Source organism: Scyliorhinus canicula, chromosome 13 (assembly GCF_902713615.1).
Source record: "Scyliorhinus canicula chromosome 13, sScyCan1.1, whole genome shotgun sequence".
In the NCBI taxonomy this organism is placed as follows: Eukaryota; Metazoa; Chordata; class Chondrichthyes; order Carcharhiniformes; family Scyliorhinidae; genus Scyliorhinus; species Scyliorhinus canicula.
Genome location: NC_052158.1, coordinates 32133480 through 32153182, shown reverse-complemented (window position 1 = coordinate 32153182; position 19703 = coordinate 32133480). Strand labels below are relative to the sequence as shown.

Sequence of the window (19703 nt, the reverse complement as noted above, 5' to 3'; positions counted from 1 at the left end):
TCACTGACTCTCACTCCCCCCCCCACTCAACCGACTCTCAGTCCCCCCCTCACTCACGGACTCTCAGTCCCCCCCTCACTCACCGACTCTCAGTCCCCCCCCTCACTCACCGACTCTGTCCCCTCACTCACCGACTCTCAGCCCCCCCCTCACTCACCGACTCTCAGTCCCCCCCCTCACTCACCGACTCTCAGTCCCCCCCCCTTACTCACTGACTCTCAACTCACCCCCCCAGTCACCGACTCTCAGTCCCCCCCTCACTCACCGATCTCAGTCCCTCCCTCACTCACCGACCCTCAGTCCCCCCCTCACTCACCGAATCTCAGTCCCTCGCGTCACTCACCGACTCTCAGTCCCCCCCTCACTCACCGACTCTCAGTCCCCCCCCTCACTCACCGACTCTCAGTCCCCCCCTCACTCACCGACTCTCTGTCCCCCCCTCACTCACTGACTCTCACTCCCCCCCCACTCACCGACTCTCAGTCCCCCCCTCACTCACCGACTCTCAGTCCCTCCCTCACTCACCGACTCTCAGTCCCCCCCTCACTCACCGACTCTCAGTCCCTCGCCTCACTCACCGACTCTCAGTCCGCCCTCACTCACCGACTCTCAGTCCGCCCCTCACTCACCGACTCTCATTCCCCGCCCTCACTCACCGACTCTCAGTCCCTCCCTCTCTCACCGACTCACAGTCCCCCCCCTCACTCACCGACTCTCAGTCCCCCCCTCACACCGACTCTCAGTCCCCCCCTCACTCACCGACTCTCAGTCCCCCCCCTCACAGCGACTCTCAGTCCCCCCTCACTCACCGACTCTCAGTCCCCCCTCACTCACTGACTCTCACTCCCCCCCCCCACTCACCGACTCTCAGTCCCCCCCTCACTCACCGACTCTCAGTCCCCCTCACTCACCGACTCAGTCCCTCCCTCACTCACTGACTTAGTCCCCCCCTCACTCACCGACTCAGACCCCCCCTCACTCACCGACTCTCAGTCCCCTCTCACACACCGACTCTCAGTCCCCCCCCTCACTCAGACTCAGTCCCCCCCTCACTCACCGACTCTGTTCCCCCTCACTCACCGACTCTCACTCCCCCCCCACTCACCGACTCTCAGTCCCCCCTCACTCACTGACTCTCACTCCCCCCCCCCACTCACCGACTCTGTTCCCCCTCACTCACCGACTCTCAGACCCCCCCCTCACTCACCGACTCTCAGTCCCCCCTCACTCACCGACTCAGTCCCTCCCTCACTCACTGACTTAGCCCCCCCCTCACTCACCGACTCAGACCCCCCCTCACTCACCGACTCTCAGTCCCCCTCTCACTCACCGACTCTCTTTCCCCCCCCTCACTCACCGACTCTCAGTACCCCCCTCACTCACCGACTCTCAGTCGCTCCCTCACTCACCGGCTCTCAGTCCCCCCCTCACTCACCGACTCTCAGTCCCTCCCTCACTCACCGACTCTCAGTCCCCCCTCACTCACCGACTCTCAGTCCCTCGCCTCAATCACCGACTCTCAGTCCCCCCCCTCACTCACCGACTCTCAGTCCCCCCCTCACTCACCGACTCTCAGTTCCCCCCTCACTCACCGACTCTCATTCCCCCCCCTCACTCACCGACTCTCAGTCCCTCCCTCACTCACCGACTCACAGTCCCCCCCTCACTCACCGACTCTCAGTCCCCCCCTCACACCGACTCTCAGTCCCCCCCTCACTCACCAACTCTCAGTCCCCCCCTCACTCACCGACTCTCAGTCCCCCCCTCACTCACCGACTCTCAGTCCCTCCCTCACTCACCGACTCTCAGTCCCCCCCTCACTCACCGACTCTCAGTCCCTCGCCTCAATCACCGACTCTCAGTCCCCCCCCTCACTCACCGACTCTCAGTCCCCCCCTCACGCACCGACTCTCAGTTCCCCCCTCACTCACCGACTCTCATTCCCCCCCCTCACTCACCGACTCTCAGTCCCTCCCTCACTCACCGACTCACAGTCCCCCCCTCACTCACCGACTCTCAGTCCCCCCTCACAGCGACTCAGTCCCCCCCTCACTCACCAACTCTCAGTCCCCCCCTCACTCACCGACTCTCAGTCCCTCGCCTCACTCACCGACTCTCAGTCCCCCCTCACTCACCGACTCTCAGTCCGCCCCTCACTCACCGACTCTCATTCCCCCCCTCACTCACCGACTCTCAGTCCCTCCCTCTCTCACCGACTCACAGTCCCCCCCTCACTCACCGACTCTCAGTCCCCCCCTCACACCGACTCTCAGTTCCCCCCCTCACTCACCGACTCTCAGTCCCCCCTTCACTCACCGACTCTCAGACCCTCGCCTCACTCACCGACTCTCAGTCCCCCCTCACTCACCGACTCTCAGTCCCCCCCTCACTCACCGACTCTCATTCCCCCCCCTCACTCACCGACTCTCAGTCCCTCCCTCACTCACCGACTCACAGTCCCCCCCTCACTCACCGACTCTCAGTCCCCCCCTCACACCGACTCTCAGTCCCCCCCTCACTCACCGACTCTCAGTCCCCCCTCACAGCGACTCTCAGTCCCCCCCTCACTCACCGACTCTCAGTCCTCCCTCACTCACTGACTCTCACTCCCCCCCCCCACTCACCGACTTTCAGTCCCCCCCTCACTCACCGACTCTCAGACCCCCCCTCACTCACCGACTCTCAGTCCCCACTCACTCACCGACTCAGTCCCTCCCTCACTCACTGACTTAGTCCCCCCCTCACTCACCGACTCTGTCCCCCCTCACTCACCGACTCTCAGTCCCCCCCTCACTCACCGACTCTCTGTCCCCCCCTCACTCACCGACTCTCAGTCCCCCCCTCACTCACCGACTCTCATTCCCCCCCCTCACTCACCGACTCTCAGTCCCCCCCTCACTCACCGACTCTCAGTCCCTCCCTCACTCACCGACTCACAGTCCCCCCCCTCACTCACCGACTCTCAGTCCCCCCCTCACTCACCGACTCTCAGTCCCCCCCTCACTCACCGACTCTGTCCCCCCTCACTCACCGACTCTCAGTCCCTCCCTCACTCAGACTCAGTCCCCCCCTCACTCACCGACTCTGTTCCCCCTCACTCACCGACTCTCACTCCCCCCCACTCACCGACTCTCAGTCCCCCCTCACTCACTGACTCTCACTCCCCCCCCACTCACCGACTCTGTTCCCCCTCACTCACCGATTCTCAGACCCCCCCTCACTCACCGAATCTCAGTCCCCCCTCACTCACCGACTCAGTCCCTCCCTCACTCACTGACTTAGTCCCCCCTCACTCACCGACTCTGTCCCCCCCTCACTCACCGACTCTCAGTCCCCCCTCACTCACCGACTCTCAGTCCCCCCCTCACTCACCGACTCTGTTCCCCCTCACTCACCGACTTTCAGTGCCCCCCCTCTCTCACCGACTATCAGTCCCCCCTCACTCACTGACTCTCAGTCCCCCACTCACTCACCGACACAGTCCCCCCCTCACTCACCGACTCTGTTCCCCCTCACTCACCGACTCTCAGACCCCCCTCACTCACCGACTCTCACTCCCCCCCTCACTTACCGACTCTCAGTCCCCCCTCACTCACCGACTCTGTCTGCCCCTCACTCACTGACCCTCAGTCCCCTCCCCTCACTCACCGAATTAGTCCCCCCCTCACTCACCGACTCTCAGGCCCCCCTCACTCACCGACTCTGTTCCCCCTCAGTCACCGACTCTCAGCCCCCCCCCCCCCACTCACCGACTCTCAGTCCCCCCCCTCACTCACCGACTCTCAGTCCCCCCCTCACTCACCGACTCTCAGTCCCCCCCCCCTCACTCACGGACTCTCAGTCCCCCCTCACTCACCGACTCTCAGTCCCCCCCCTCACTCACCGACTCTGTTCCCCCTCAGTCACCGACTCTCAGTTCCCCTCCTCACTCACCGACTCTCAGTCCCTCCCTCACTCACCGACTCTCAGTTCCCTCTGTCCATACTCCAGGTATTTCCTCAGCCAGTCGATACATTCCACCTCCAGGTAATGTTTCCATCTCTGTTTGTCGACTGTGTTCTTGTCCCAGCTGCGTTTGATGCTCTCTCCCCAGGGGACCGGGGTCACCCACACCATGTTACTCTTGTCGAAGCTGATGAAATCTCGTCCATCCCACCCGTATTGGTTGAATCCACTCGTTGTTCCATCATCCCTCAGCTCACAGCCATTCATCATCTGGTAAACGTGCTCCCCTGGGAATGACAAACACAAGCTGTCAATCAGTGTTAGTTCCAATATTGACCCTACACACGCACAAACGTACACACATACATACACGCGCACACAAACCACAAGCCTCTGGGTCCCAGATCACATCCCACTCCTGCTCCTCCCCAACCCCACCAGGCACCATTGAACAGACAGAAAAGTACCAAGTTATGGGAAGGTTAGGACTCACCTTCCGACTGGTTGATCCGTTTCATGAGGTTTGGAATATAGGTTTTGAAATACAACTCTTGCTCCTGCACAAGGAATTTCTTTCGCTCCCAAAATGTGGCCCCCTCTCTCTCCACCATCCAGTTTTCTCGGGGGATCAATTCTTTACGATCACTCTCGTACATGACAAACTGGACGTCATCTACATAACCAGCAGCCACAAACTCTGGGAAACCATCGATCGGAGATACACCAGTGAGGAAATACCGGAGGGAGTGAGAGTCTGAAACACAGACAGTAAGAACATAAGAACTAGGAGCAGGAGTCGGCCATCTGGCCCCTCGAGCCTGCTCCACCATTCAGTGAGATCATGGCTGATCTTTTGTGGACTAAGCCCCACTTTCCTGCCCGAACACCATAACCCTTAATCCCTTTATTCTTCAAAAAGCTATCTGTCTTTATCTTGAAAACATTTAATGTAGGAGCCTCAACTCTTTCACTGGCAGGGAATTCCATTGATTCAAAACCCTTTGGGTGAAGAAGTTCCTCCTTAGATCAGTCCTAAATCTACTTCCCCTTATTTTGAGGCTATGCCCCCTAGTTCCGCTTTCACCCGCCAGTGGAAATAACCTGCCCGCATCTATCTGGGCTCCATGCATTCTCACTGCATCAGGTCAAACAGAAGATATTGAATCTCCTGCTGATTATTACCAGCAACCAATGATGACCTCAGTTAATGGATCAATACTCTTCCATGTTTAACACCTCTCCAACAGCACTGTGATTGTCCCTACATCACATGGACGGCAGCGGTTCAAGAAGCAACTCACCACCACCTTCTCAAAGACAATTAACAATGCATTAAAGATGCTGGCCTTGCAAAGGATGCCCACATCATGCTAAAAGATATAATTTTAAATTCCCATCTTTAAAAAAAAAATTCCAATTAAGGGGCAATTTAGCATGGGCTATCCACCTACCCTGCACATCTTTGTGTTGTGGGGGTAAGACCCACGCAGACATGGGGAGAATATGCAACCTCCACTCAGACAGTGACCCGGGGCCGGTTTCGATCCCGGATCCTGGGCATCGTGAGGCAGGGTACTAACCACTGCGCCATCGTGCTGCCCCTAAAGGTGCTGCAGACGTGTTCCTCCCCCTTCTCAATGATAGATCACCAGACATCAGACGGCATTTTAAAAGGGCTTCCCAGTCTCCAGCACACGGTGGACACTATCCCATGAACACGGAAACCACTCTACCCCTCCGGACATGGAAATACACACCCAACGTGGACACTGGGACCTGATGGGTTCAGATATTGGGACTATAACAGAGCAATTCAATCTCTGAAAGATTGTTCAGCCACTGATACTCAGCTATCTGAGCATGCGTTGGTCTTGAAAACACCAGTGACTTTAGTTTGAATAATTCACAGGCTGGCAGGCACAATGAGAGATCCTCGGTACATTACCCAGCCTGTATGGTTCAGGTTTAATCAACAACTTCCTGAACTTTTCTCAAAGACAGTTTCAGAAAGATAAAGAGTCGGGAGGGGCAACATATAAATAGGTGCAAAGGGTGACAGGGAGTGTCACATATGATACAAGTGACGAGATAGCATCATGGTCAGAGTCTAATGTGTGCTCTTGACAACATGAAAACTATTATAAAGCAATAAAAGCCCTGAACGATTTTTCCCCTTAGGTCGATTCCAAGCTCCAAATCCATTCTCCCATCAACCCTCCAATTTCACTCTGAACAGAATTGACCATCAGCCCGTTTCCATATTTTGAAGGAACCTGCTGGGCAATGCCCCGAAGCATGACACCCGGAGGAGCGACACCCGGAGGAGCGACAGCCGGAGGAGTGACACCCGGAGGAGCGACAGCCGGAGGAGTGACACCCGGAGGAGCGACACCCGGAGGAGCGACAGCCGGAGGAGTGACACCCGGAGGAGCGACACCCGGAGGAGCGACACCCAGAGGAGCGGCACCCACAGGAGCGACACCCAGAGTAGCGACACCCAGAGGAGCGACACCCTGAGGAGTGACACCCAGAGGAGTGACACCCAGAGGAGTGACACCCTGAGGTGTGACACCCGGAGGAGTGACAGCCGGAGGAGCGACAGCCGGAGGAGCGACAGCCGGAGGGGCGACCGCCGGAGGAGGGACACCCGGAGGAGCAACAGCCTGAGGGGCGACTCCCGGAGGAGTGACACCCAGAGGAGTGACAGACAGAGGAGCGACACCCGGAGGAGCGACAGCCGGAGGAGTGACACCCTGAGGAGTGACACCCAGAGGAGTGACACCCTGAGGTGTGACAGCCGGAGGAGCGACAGCCGGAGGAGTGACACCCTGAGGAGTGAGACCCAGAGGAGTGACACCCTGAGGTGTGACAGCCGGAGGAGCGACAGCCGGAGGAGCGACAGCCGGAGGGGCGACAGCCGGAGGGGCGACAGCCGGAGGGGCGACAGCCGGAGGAGGGACTCCCGGAGGAGCAACAGCTTGAGGGGCGACACCCGGAGGAGTGACACCCAGAGGAGTGACAGCCGGAGGAGTGACAGCCGGAGGAGCGACACCCAGAGGAGCGACACCCAGAGGAGTGACACCCAGAGGAGCGACACCCTGTGGTGAAACCAACTGCGGAGAGACACTTGCCAGAGTGACATGCTGAAGGGTGGCACACTGAGACTTGGTCGGATGAGGTGTGAACATTGTGAAATCCTGCCTTTTCCTGAGGTGTGACAACCTGGACATTGGGTGGTTTTGCGGGCATTTGCCGGTGGTGGAATTCAGTGGTGGTACCCCGACTTGACATTCCTCACACACCTCTACTCCAATCAAAGATTTGCAGTCCGCCACCACCACGGAAAATTCAACTTGTCAATTTTATTTTTTTACTTCAACCTCAAGCTCACATGCTTCTAAAGACCATTGTAATCTCTCAACAGTACCGTTCTGTGAACTATTTTTGGTTCAATTCTCAGCTTGTATACATCGGACAAAATATTTGAGGTTGGTCCTCACATCAGTGTCAGATTGACTGTTATCACTGTGCAATTTATCTTTAATGGCACAGTCCATTTATCCTTTTGGTTATCTGCCTTCAATTCATTATTTCTGCAGATTTGTACAAATACTATTTGCTACAACTTGAGTCTCCTGATCCACTGGAGATCACGACCGGCATTCTCCCCTGCCCGGTGGGACGGGGGTCCCGGCGTACCGGAATGGCGAGAACCACTCCGCGTCGGGCCTCCCCAAATGTGTGGAATTTTCCACACCATTAGGGGCTAGGCCCGCGCCGGAGTGCCTCCCGCTCCGCCGACCGACGCGAACAGTCTTTGGCGCCCCGCCGACCGACGCGAACTGCTGGCCGAAAGGCCTTCGCCGGTCAACGTGAATCTGCACATGCGCTGGAGGGTCAGCACCCGCTAAGTCACGGGAAGAAAAAGAGTGCCCCCACGGCACAGGCCCGCCTGCCGATCGGTGGGCCCCGATCGCGGGCCAGGCCACCGTGGGGGGACCCCCCGGAGTCAGATTGCTCCCCCCACGGAACCCGGGGCCCTCTCGCGCCGCCTGCTCCCTCCAACACCAGAGGTGGTTTAAACCACGTCGGCGGGAGAGGCCTCACAGCGGCGGGACTTCGGCCGGTCGTGGGCCGGGGAATCGCCGCGGGGGGGGCCCGCCGACCGGCGAGCGCGATTCCCTCCCCCGCCGATTCCCAGGTGGCGGAGAATTTCGGCCACGGCGGGGGCAGGATTTACGCCGGCCCCAAGCGATTCCCCGACCCTGTGGGGGGGTCGGAGCATCCTGCCCCATGTCTACAAAGAATGTGTCCTCTAGGCACACTTCATCAATAGCGCTGATGCTCTTTATTTGTTCAGGCCCGCTCATGGAATATCATTGGGTTACAAATTAATTGCCATTACAGTTGGCACATGTTTTTTCATAAGCAGGGCCTTGCCGTGGCAAATGCCGTTTGCCACATCATGAACACAAAATGGAGGATTGGGTCGGCCGCTCAAAATGGCTGCCCGCACTGGGAACACAATGGTGTCTGCCGCCTCTTCTGCTTTCGCGACAAAATGCCGGAGATTCAGTGTGCTTTGCTGCAAGCTCAGTAGCGTGACATATTTGGCTCGCACTTTCGAGTTTTAGCTCTGTTTCCTGCAGAAATCGTTCACGCACTTTATCATTGGAGATTACGAAAACTATCTGATCTCATATCATTGACGACTAGAGGAAGTTGCACGACTGCATCTTCAATCGCAGGTCAGTCAGGAATCTATCCCACACTCTGGGTGCATGCCCAGAATACACAGCGTTCAAAGCTTCCATTTTTTTAGGGGAGCAATGCCGATCAAATTGTTTAAGTACTCCGTCAAAGCTTTTGCTGTCAATTCCGTTTTCAAAGACAAAAAAAGTGTTGAAAATTTCAATTGCTTGAGGACCTGCTAGAATGAGCAGCACCGCGATACACCTCTCATCGGGCTGTGCCTGCAGACCAAGGGCTGCATCATAGAGTTTAAACTGTTGCATAAATACCCTCCAATTCTCGTCTACATTACCAGTAATCTGATGCCGTGTGGTGCCTTGATTCCTTCCATCCCAGACTTCAAAGTTTTACCGCGTGTTGAGCACCAGTGGCCAGTAGATTGCAAGGTTAGTAGCAAAAATGTGCTTTCTTTCTTTTCCTTCAAAGTTAACTTTCGTGGTTTGGATTGTTTTGTGTCAAATTTTCGAGTTCTTAGTAAATCATTACGTGTGCGATGTGGGAGCTCAGGGACACGTCCACTGTCCCTGGCTCCTTCACGTGCAAGAAGTGTGTTCAGTTGCAGCTCTTGTTAGACCGCTTGACGGCTCTGGAGCTGCGGATGGACTCACTTTGGAGCATCCGCGATGCTGAGGAGGTCGTGGATAGCACGTTTAGCGAGTTGGTCACACCGCAGGTGAAGGTTACTGAGGGAGATAGAAAATGGGTGACCAAAAGAAAGAGCAAGAGTAGGAAGGCAGTGCAGGTGTCCCCTGCGGTCATCTCCCTGCAAAACAGATATACCGCTTTGGATACTGTTGAGGGAGATGGCTCACCAGGGGAAGGCAGCAGCAGCCAGGTTCATGGCACCGTGGCTGGCTCTGCTGCACAGCAGGGCAGGAAGAAAAATGGCAGGGCTATAGTGATAGGGGACTCGATCGTAAGGGGAATAGACAGGCGGTTCTGTGGACGCAATCGAGACTCCAGGATGGTATGTTGCCTCCCTGGTGCAAGGGTCAAGGATGTCTTGGAGCGGCTGCAGGACATTCTGGGGGGGGAGGGTGAACAGCCAGCTGTCGTGGTGCACATAGGCACCAACGATATAGGTAAAAAACGGGATGAGGTCCTACAAGCGGAATTTAGGGAGAGGAGTTAAACTAAAAAGTAGGACCTCAAAGGTAGTAATTTCAGGATTGCTACCAGTGCCACGAGCTAGTCAGAGTAGGAATGTCAGGATAGATAGGATGAATGCGTGGCTCGAGAGATGGTGCAAGAGGGAGGGATTCAAATTCCTGGGGTATTGGGACCGGTTCTGGGGGAGGTGGGACCAGTACAAACCGGACGGTCTGCACTTGGGCAGGACTGGAACCGATGTCCTAGGGGGGGTGTTTTCTAGAGCTGTTGGGGAGGGTTTAAACTAATGTGGCAGGGGGATGGGAACCAATGCTGGAAGTTGGAAGGTAGTAAAACAGGGACAGAAACAAAAGGAAGTAAGGGGAAAAGTGCAAGGCAGAGAAGACATAGTCAGAAATCCATAAGGGCGACAGTACAAGGTATAGTGACTGAGGAGAGCACAGTGAATAGGCCCAGTAATAACAAAAGGAATAAAACTGGAGATGTTAAGGTTCAAAACAGAGGTAAAAAAACCAACATAAGTGTACTTTACTTAAATGCTCGTAGTATTCGGAATAAAGTAAATGAGTTGGTGGCACAAATCATCGTAAATGACTATGATTTAGTGGCCATTACTGAAACATGGTTAAAGGATGGTCACGACTGGGAGTTAAATATCCGAGGGTATCAAACTATTCGGAAGGACAGAGTGGATGGTAAGGGAGGTGGTGTTGCTCTGTTATTTAAGGATGACATCCGGGCAATAGTAAGGGATGACATCGGTGCTATGGAGGATAAGGTTGAATCCATTTGGGTGGAAATCAGGAATAGTAAGGCGAAAAAGTCACTGATAGGAGTAGTCTATCGGCCACCAAATAGTAACGAGATGGTGGGGCAGGCAATAAACAAAGAAATAACTGATGCATGTAGAAATGGTACAGCAGTTATCATGGGGGATTTTAATCTACATGTCGATTGGTTTAACCAGGTCGGTCAAGGCAAGCCGTGAGGAGGGGTTTATAGAATGTATCAGCGATAGTTTCCTAGAACAGTATGTAATGGAACCTACGAGGGAACAAGCGGTCCTAGATCTTGTCCTGTGTAATGAGACAGGATTGATTCATGATCTCATAGTTAGGGATCCTCTCGGAAGGAGCGATCACAATATGGTGGAATTTAAAATACAGATGGAGGGTGAGAAAGTAAAATCAAATACTAGTGTTTTGTGTTTAAACAAAGGAGATTACAATGGGATGAGAGACGAACTAGCTAAGGTAGACTGGGAGCTAAGACTTTATGGTGGAACAGTTGAGGAACAGTGGAGAACCTTCCAAGCGATTTTTCACAGTGCTCAGCAAAGGTTTATACCAACAAAAAGGAAGGACGGAAGAAAGAGGGAAAATCGACCGTGGATATCTAAGGAAATAAGGGAGAGTATCAAATTGAAGGAAAAAGCATATAAAGTGGCAAAGATTGCTGGGAGATTAGAGGACTGGGAAATCTTTAGGGGGCCAGAAAGCTACTAAAAAAGCTATAAAGAAGAGTAAGATAGAGTATGAGAGCAAACTTGCTCAGAATATAAAAACAGACAGTAAAAGTTTTTACAAATATATAAGACAAAAAAGAGTGGCTAAGGTAAATATTGGTCCTTTAGAGGATGAGAAGGGAGTTTTAATAATGGGAAATGAGGAAATGGCTGAGGAACTGAACAGGTTTTTTGGGTCGGTCTTCACAGTGGAAGACACAAATAACATGCCAGCGACTGATAGAAATGAGGCTATGACAGGTGAGGACCTTGAGAGGATTGTTATCACTAAGGAGGGAGTGATGGGCAAGCTAATGGGGCTAAAGGTAGACAAGTCTCCTGGCCCTGATGGAATGCATCCCAGAGTGCTAAAAGAGATGGCTAGGGAAATTGCAGATGCACTAGTGATAATTTACCGAAATTCACTAGACTCTGGGGTGGTCCCGGTGGATTGGAAATTAGCAAACGTGACGCCACTGTTTAAAAAAGGAGGTAGGCAGAAAGCAGGAAATTATAGGCCAGTGAGTTTAACTTCGGTAATAGGGAAGATGCTGGAATCTATCATCAAGGAAGAAATTGCGAGGCATCTGGATAGAAATTGTCCCATTGGGCAGACGCAGCATGGGTTCGTAAAAGGCGGGTCATGCCTAACTAATTTAGTGGAATTTTTTGAGGACATTACCAGTGCAGTAGATAACGGGGAGCCGATGGGTGTGGTATATCTGGATTTCCAGAAAGCCTTTGACAAGGTGCCACACAAAAGGTTGCTGCATAAGATAAAGATGCATGGCATTAAGGGTAAAGTCGTAGCATGGATAGAGGATTGGTTAATTAATAGAAAGCAAAGAGTTGGGATAAATGGGTGTTTCTCTGGTTGGCAACCAGTAGCTAGTGGTGTCCCTCAGGGATCCGTGTTGGGCCCACAATTGTTCACAATTTACATTGATGATTTGGAGTTGGGGACCAAGGGCAATGTGTCCAAGTTTGCAGATGACACTAAGATGAGTGGTAAAGCAAAAAGTGCAGAGGATACTGGAAGTCTGCAGAGGGATTTGGATAGGTTAAGTGAATGGGCTCGGGTCTGGCAGATGGAATACAATGTTGACAAATGTGAGGTTATCCATTTTGGTATGAATAACAGCAAATGGGATTATTATTTAAACGATAAAATATTAAAGCATGCCGCTGTTCAGAGAGACTTGGGTGTGCTAGTGCATGAGTCACAGAAGGTTGGTTTACAAGTGCAACAGGTGATTAAGAAGGCAAATGGAATTTTGTCCTTCATTGCTAGAGGGATGGAGTTTAAGACTAGGGAGGTTATGTTGCAATTGTATAAGGTGTTAGTGCGGCCACACCTGGAGTATTGTGTTCAGTTTTGGTCTCCTTACTTGAGAAAGGACGTACTGGCGTTGGAGGGTGTGCAGAGGAGATTCACTAGATTAATCCCAGAGCTGAAGGGGTTGGATTATGAGGAGAGGTTGAGTAGACTGGGACTGTACTCGTTGGAATTTAGAAGGATGAGGGGGGATCTTATAGAAACATTTAAAATTATGAAGGGAATAGATAGGATAGATGCGGGCAGGTTGTTTCCACTGGCGGGTGACAGCAGAACTAGGGGGCATAGCCTCAAAATAAGGGGAAGTAGATTTAGGACTGAGTTTAGGAGGAACTTCTTCACCCAAAGGGTTGTGAATGTATGGAATTCCTTGCCCAGTGAAGCAGTTGAGGCTCCTTCATTACATGTTTTTAAGGTAAAGATAGATTATTTTTTTGAAGAATAAAGGGATTAAGGGTTATAGTGTTCGGGCCGGAAAGTGGAGCTGAGTCCACAAAAGATCAGCCATGATCTAATTGAATGGCGGAGCAGGCTCGAGGGGCCAGATGGCTTACTCCTGCTCCTAGTTCTTATGTTCTTATTAACCCTGGTAACATGTCATGTTCTGTAGACTGGCCGATATGAATGATGCATGACAGTACATCTAGTTTAAATAATTTATTATGAAACAACTGCGTAATAGATAATTAGGATAAATAAAATAATAAACTACTAACACTAAGTAACTATTGTAGAGTTACTGCAAAATATGTCTATCCTCCAATACGACCTCCTCCCAACTCCCCAACCAGAGGGTCAGGTCATGGGTTTAAACTGCCACATCATGGTCAGAGGGAAGGTAAAAAAAATCATGTACAGAATTGTTTTATGATTCTTTGAAGGTCGCAGGATAGGTTGAGGAAACGCTTAATTAAGCGTGCAATATCATAAGCTCTAAAATAGGGGAACAAGCAAGGAGGTTAGGTTGAACTTTTATATGACACTAGTTCAGCCTCAGAAGGAATATTAGGTACAGTTCTGGGCACTATATTTTAGGAAGGATGTGACGGCAGTGTAAAACAGTTCCCAGATGACGAACGTCAGTTATGAAGATAGATTTGAGAGGTTTGTTGTGTTTTCCTTGCAGAAGAGAAGGCCAAGAGATGATTTAATAGAGGCATTCAAAATTGTGAAAGGTCCAGACACAGTAGATCGGGAGAAACTGTCCCCACTTGTGAAAGGATGGAGATCCAGAGGGCACAGATTTAAATTACTTGGTAAAAGAAGCAAAAAAGTGGCAAGGAAAATCTTTTACATGTCGTGAATGTAATATGTTCATGTCAGAAGCCGACATGACGCTGGTTTAATAATGATGTGAGGTCACGTGACTGAATGTGGAAGCTCTGGAAGGAGAGGTTCCAGCTCTCTGCTAAGTTCCAAATGTGTAAATCATAGCTGTAAGTTCTCAGCAATCATTTTGAGAAATTAGTATTGAGCAGCTCTTGGGAGAATAGACAATCCCCAAATAGCCCGCCTAGACACCAAACACACAACAAAACAGTGAGTGGTTAAGCTCTGGAATGTACTGCCTGAGAGTATGGTGGAGGCAGTTTCGACTGAAACATTCAAAAGGGAATTAGACTATTATCTGAAAAGGATGGATATGCAGGGTCATGGGGAGAAGGCTGGGAATGGTACAAAGCAAATTGCTCACTCGGAGAGCTAGTGTAGACGGGATGGGCCGAATGTCTTCCTTCTGCGCTGTAACAATTCAGTGATTCTGTGACCTGGAAGATTTTGAAAGGAATCTCCTGTGGAGAAAAGTACAGCTAATCAACTTTAGTGTACTTCGTCCTTCCAGTCATGAGAAACCAGACAAAGACTTTTGGAGTCCTGAGGCTAAGTGCCGCGCAACGGAGGATCCGTGGTGTTTCACGATGGGAAAATCAGCGCGAAACCCTCGCCGATTCAGCTACTGGTGAAGGGCTAGATCCGGTGCCATGTTAGACACATGCGGAACGTGCGGAAAAGGGTTGGAGAATCGGCAGGTCCATGTTGCACATGCGCAGGGCTGATAAGCTGCAGCCATGTGTACGCCTACAACCCCCACACACGCACCAATCACCCTGGAAAAGGTGGCACTTGCTGTGCTGGACAACATATCTGCCCACCCCGACCCCACAGCCCACCTCCCGGCCACCTCCCACCACTTCCCCCAGCCCTGGCAGAAGCCCCCTGACCAGCAGCACGGATCTCGGTCGAGTGTGACGGTCCTGGGCACTGTCCGCACGCCCTCTCTCTCTCCGCAGCTGCCATTCCAGGCTCACGCCCCCTGAGACCACACATGGTACAGGCTAGAGAAGGAACCATTCGTGAAATTTTGACACTGTGTACCTATGCTTGTAACAGTGTTGGGAACTCGGTCCATCGGAGGCAGAGCATCATGGGTCAGCCCGCTAATGACATTCCACCGGGGTCGCGACTGCGTGCGGCGTGCATCTCAATGACGCCGATTTGGACGGGGCGGATCACTGTGACCTAGCATCAAACCGGCACCTGCCACGATTTCGGCATCAGGAGCCATTCTCCGCCTGTCGCCGTTCGTAATTTCCGCGTCGGGCAACGGAGAATCCCACCCAAGGTCCTTATTGCAAGTTCTGACAGGCTTACGTGAGGGCCACGAAAAATGCACCACGAGTTTTTTGACTAAAACAGAAAGTAACTTTTATTTACAAGCATATGTGCACAGGGTCAATATTTCACTAATGGTTACCTCTCTAGCCTGTACCACACTGGCCAAGTCAATTTTACAGCTGCACTGCGATTGAATGCCCCACCCCCCTCTAATTGGCAGAGCTCATATTCCCCAAGTATCATGGGGGATCCAACTGTCCCAGCCAATAGAACACAGCAGGTTCTAACACAGGGGCCATATGGACATACAAGTTAGGTCATGGGCCCTCGAGTCTGTCCACCATTCATTAAGTTCAAGCTGGTCTGATCTGATTGTAACTACAACCCCACATTCCCGCCGACCCCGATAACCTTTCACCCTATTGTAAATCAAGAATCCAACTAGCTCTGACTTCACAATATTCAAAGTCTCTACTTCCACTGCCTTTTCAGGAAGAGAGTTCCAGAGACTGCACGCCCTCTGGATTGGGACACCAGAATGCCCAGATTCCAGAATGGAACATACCGATATGCATTGAGATTTGGTTACAATAAATTAGCATATACCAATCATTTGTTACTCGTTAAAGCAGCACCCTGTACCCAGCCTGGCTCTGCCCCCTCACACCCCATCACTCACTGACCCAGGGTTAATGCCCCAATACCCAGCCTGGCTCTGCCCCTCTCACACCCCATCACTCACTGACCCAGGGTTAATGCCCCAGTACCCAGCCTGGCTCTGCCCCTCTCACACCCCATCACTCACTGACCCAGGGTTAATGCCCCAGTACCCAGCCTGGCTCTGCCCCTCTCACACCCCATCACTCACTGACCCAGGGTTAATGCCCCAGTACCCAGCCTGGCTCTGCCCCTCTCACACCCCATCACTCGCTGACCCAGGGTTAATGCCCCAGTACCCAGCCTGGCTGTGCCCCTCTCACACCCCATCACTCACTGACCCAGGGTTAATGTCCCAGTACCCAGCCTGACTCTGCCCCTCTCACACCCCATCACTCACTGACCCAGGGTTAATGCCCCAGTACCCAGCCTGCCTCTGCCCCTCTCACACCCCATCACTCTGACCCAGGGTTAATGCCCCAATACCCAGTCTGGCTCTGCCCCTCTCACACCCCATCACTCACCGACCCAGGGTTTATGCCCCAGTACCCAGTCTGGCTCTGCCCCTCTCACACCCCATCACTCACCGACCCAGGGTTAATGCCCCAGTACCCAGCCTGGGACTGCTCCTCACACCCCATCACTCACTGACCCAGGGTTTATGCCCCAATACCCAGTCTGGCTCTGCCCCTCTCACACCCCATTACTCACTGACACTGGGTTAATGCCCCAGTACGCAGCCTGGATCTGCCCCTCTCGCACCCCATCACTCACTGACCCAGGGTTAATGCCCCAGAACCCAGCCTGGCTCTGCCCCTCTCGCACCCCATCACTCACCTGCAGCCACCTCGCCACACAGGAGCAGCGCCATCAGTCCAATCATTGTTGCTTCCCTCAGACTGGAGGAAATATTTGGAGGGAAATCCTTCTCCAAGAAAGTGAATTTTCTCTGTCCGTTATCTGCGTCCTGTCCTGTTTACCGACAGCTTAAAAGTGAATATTCAGTGAAAATACCATTGTGCCAATAAGAATAAAAAGTATCAGAGTCATCAGTAACCGGCAGAATAGGCTCCAAACAGGTTGAGAATCTGACCCATATTGTAAACTATTCAATCAGATCAATACTACTGGTGACATAATCAGTTGCCGGGTAGAATGAGCTGAAAGAGGTTTGAGACAGAAAGTAACAGAATGAAGGACATGAGGTGCAGGAGGAGGCCATTCAGCCCACCCAGCATGCTATACCACTGAATTAGACATTATTGACTTTTATCTGAACACTGCTTTGATCTCCATTCCTTGATACATTGCCCAACAAAAATCTATCAGTCTTAATGTTACAGGCTCCAATTGTCCAAATAACTACAGTTTTTTGTTGGGGAGTGAGTTTCAAACATTAGTTTGAAATATTTATTTCCCATGAGGCGAAAATGTATTTCCGAACTTCCCAGTTAATTCGTTCACGTAAAATTTCAAGATTACGTTCCCTTGAAACTTAGGTTGTCATTACGGAGTGATTATCCAGTAAAGACAGGAGTCACACTGGCATTGCAAAAAATGCTGGGGAACAATAGAGTCTGTCTGAGCAAACTGCTGGAGTGAGGGATAGTTTGGGAGCTGGAAGAGAGTGTGACAGAGATAGGAGTGTATCTTTGACAGGTGTTCTGAAGAGATTCTGGAAGGAAAGTTTAAATTGTAAACAAGTCCAGAATGAGTTGGTCTGTGGTACACGTGTGTGTGTGTTTGCTTCATAGCTGAATAAAGAACAGATGGCGTTAAGGGAACAGGACATTGAATTACCAATGGAATGTGATGACTGGCTGCAGAGCATTGCTTTCCTACACAATCAGTTACACCAGGAAGAGGAGACACATGACAGGACACGTTATACAAAATACCAGACCGAAGTTGTGAGGACTGGTGGCTCAGGGAGGATATTGTTGTCTATAGAGGCCAGTAGTCTCAGAAATGGCTGGGATGGAACCAGGGGAAGTTAAATTGGCCAAAAGTAGGCCAGGAAAAGAAAGGGGACGGGATTCTCCATTTCTGAGTTTAAGGGCTGAATTCTCCATTCTGGAGACTAAGGGCGCGATTCTCCGCAACGACGGAGAACCGGGAAGCCTGCCGTGAAAGAGGCTGTCACTCACGGCAGCCTTCGTGCCCCCTCCCGGGACCCAATTCTCTCCCCCCCCCTCCGACGGGGCTAGTATCGGTGCCCCGGGGGTCTCGGCGGGGCGGCCTTGAAAACTGCCGTCAAGGCCGCACACCAAGAATGATGCACGGCTGACGTGCTTAATGACGTCAGCCGCGCATGTGCAGGTTGGACAGCGCCAACCCGCGCATGCGCGGTTGGCGTCTTTCCCCTCAGCCGCCCCGCAAAACGTGGCGGCTTGATCTTGCGGGGCGGCGGAGGGGAAATAGTGCGTCCGTTTTGGACGCCGGCCTGACGATCGGTGGGCACCGATCGCGGGCCTGTCCCCTCCCGAGCATGGCCGTGGTGCTCCCGTCCCAATCGGGCGCCTAGAAGCCCCAAACGGGCTTCTGGCGCCCGTTTCACGACTGTGGCGACCAGGTGTGGTTGCCGCCGTCGTGAAAAGGTTGGAAACGGCAGGCCACTCGGCCCATCGGCCTCGGAGAATCGCCGTTCGCCGTGAAAAATGGCGAGCGGCGATTCGGCGAGCGGGGGGGGGGGGGAGGGGGGGGGAGAATAGCAGGAGGTGCCGGGGGGCATGGAAAATGACGGGAGGCCCTCCCGCTATTCTCCCAGGCCGCGTGGGGAGCGGAGAATCGCACCCTAAGTGTTGACACCGTCGTGAAAACGAGGGAGTTTCACAACGGCGTCATCGGGTCCACAGGTGGAGTGATTCGACTGCACCCAAGGGGCTAGCACAGGCGGAACATGAAACACCTGTTGCTCTTTTATAACCACAGTGTTTGCATGACCCAATATTCACACAAGTATTGCAGTTCAATTACAGTTTATTTATTCGACACAAGGTTATATACTTAAGTAAACTTGCGTTCATGCACACTAAACTACAAATGATGTGGAGATGCCGGCGTTGGACTGTGGTGAGCACAGTAAGAAGTCTTACAACACCAGGTTAAAGTCCAACAGGTTTGTTTCAAACACGAGCTTTCGGAGCACTGCGCAGTGTTGTAAGATTTCTTACTAAACTATAAATATCACACTTAACAACCTCAACTTAACTTCCAGATGACCGGCAGGTGCAGGGGAGATATGGCCTTATCAGTTTCCTCACGTATGGTGGCTGGAACTCGAGTAAGTTGTCCGTGCTTGATGGTCGTCCTTCAGCAGATGTCGTAGGTCCTTGAACTTGCCTTATGTGAGAAAGAATCAATGGCTGCACTGCCGTTTAACTGGCTTGAGTTTTCTCCGCCCAGTGGGCGTGTTCTGGGTCACTGTCAATCAATTCCTCAGGGCTCCACCCTCTGATCGGTCACATCCAATCAGGGGCTGCCACATCACTTTTGGGGCGGACACTCAGTTGCCAATCTGGGGAGTGCTCCGAGCCTGGGCTTGGTGCCTTTTCATCTGGAAGATGATGCGATGGACAAACTCGTCCCATTGTTCCTTTAATCGCCTTTAATAGGCCATTTGTAGGTAAGTTTCTGCATATGTCTGGGCTGTCGTTTGCAAATATACAAAGTGCATTTTTTCTGTGTCTCAACCTGAACACATTTCCCATCACTCTTTGTGGGAGGCCATTTTAGATGGCCACACACCTGACTCTGTTAATAGAACGGCGGTCGATTCGCTGGTTC

General features: G+C 52.5%; 1 protein-coding gene across 6 annotated transcripts in view; it reads right to left on the bottom strand.

Annotated features, from left to right (window-relative positions):
• Positions 1-19270, bottom strand: part of LOC119976356 (major histocompatibility complex class I-related gene protein-like) — a 34211-nt gene extending 14941 nt beyond the window's left edge. Inside the window, exons 1-4 of one of the 6 annotated variants that reach the window (XM_038816834.1) lie at positions 19128-19270; positions 16755-16889; positions 4439-4699; positions 3960-4232 (exon numbers count right to left, since the gene is read on the bottom strand). In XM_038816834.1, coding sequence (XP_038672762.1) covers positions 3960-4232; positions 4439-4699; positions 16755-16800 — 580 coding nt within the window. In that variant the 5' untranslated portion in view covers positions 16801-16889; positions 19128-19270. Of the gene's footprint in view, positions 1-3959; positions 4233-4438; positions 4700-16754; positions 16904-19117 lie in introns of all 6 variants that reach the window. The other 5 variants (XM_038816836.1, XM_038816835.1, XM_038816837.1 and 2 more) reach the window with 5 other exon arrangements.
• Positions 19271-19703: the final 433 nt, after the last annotated feature.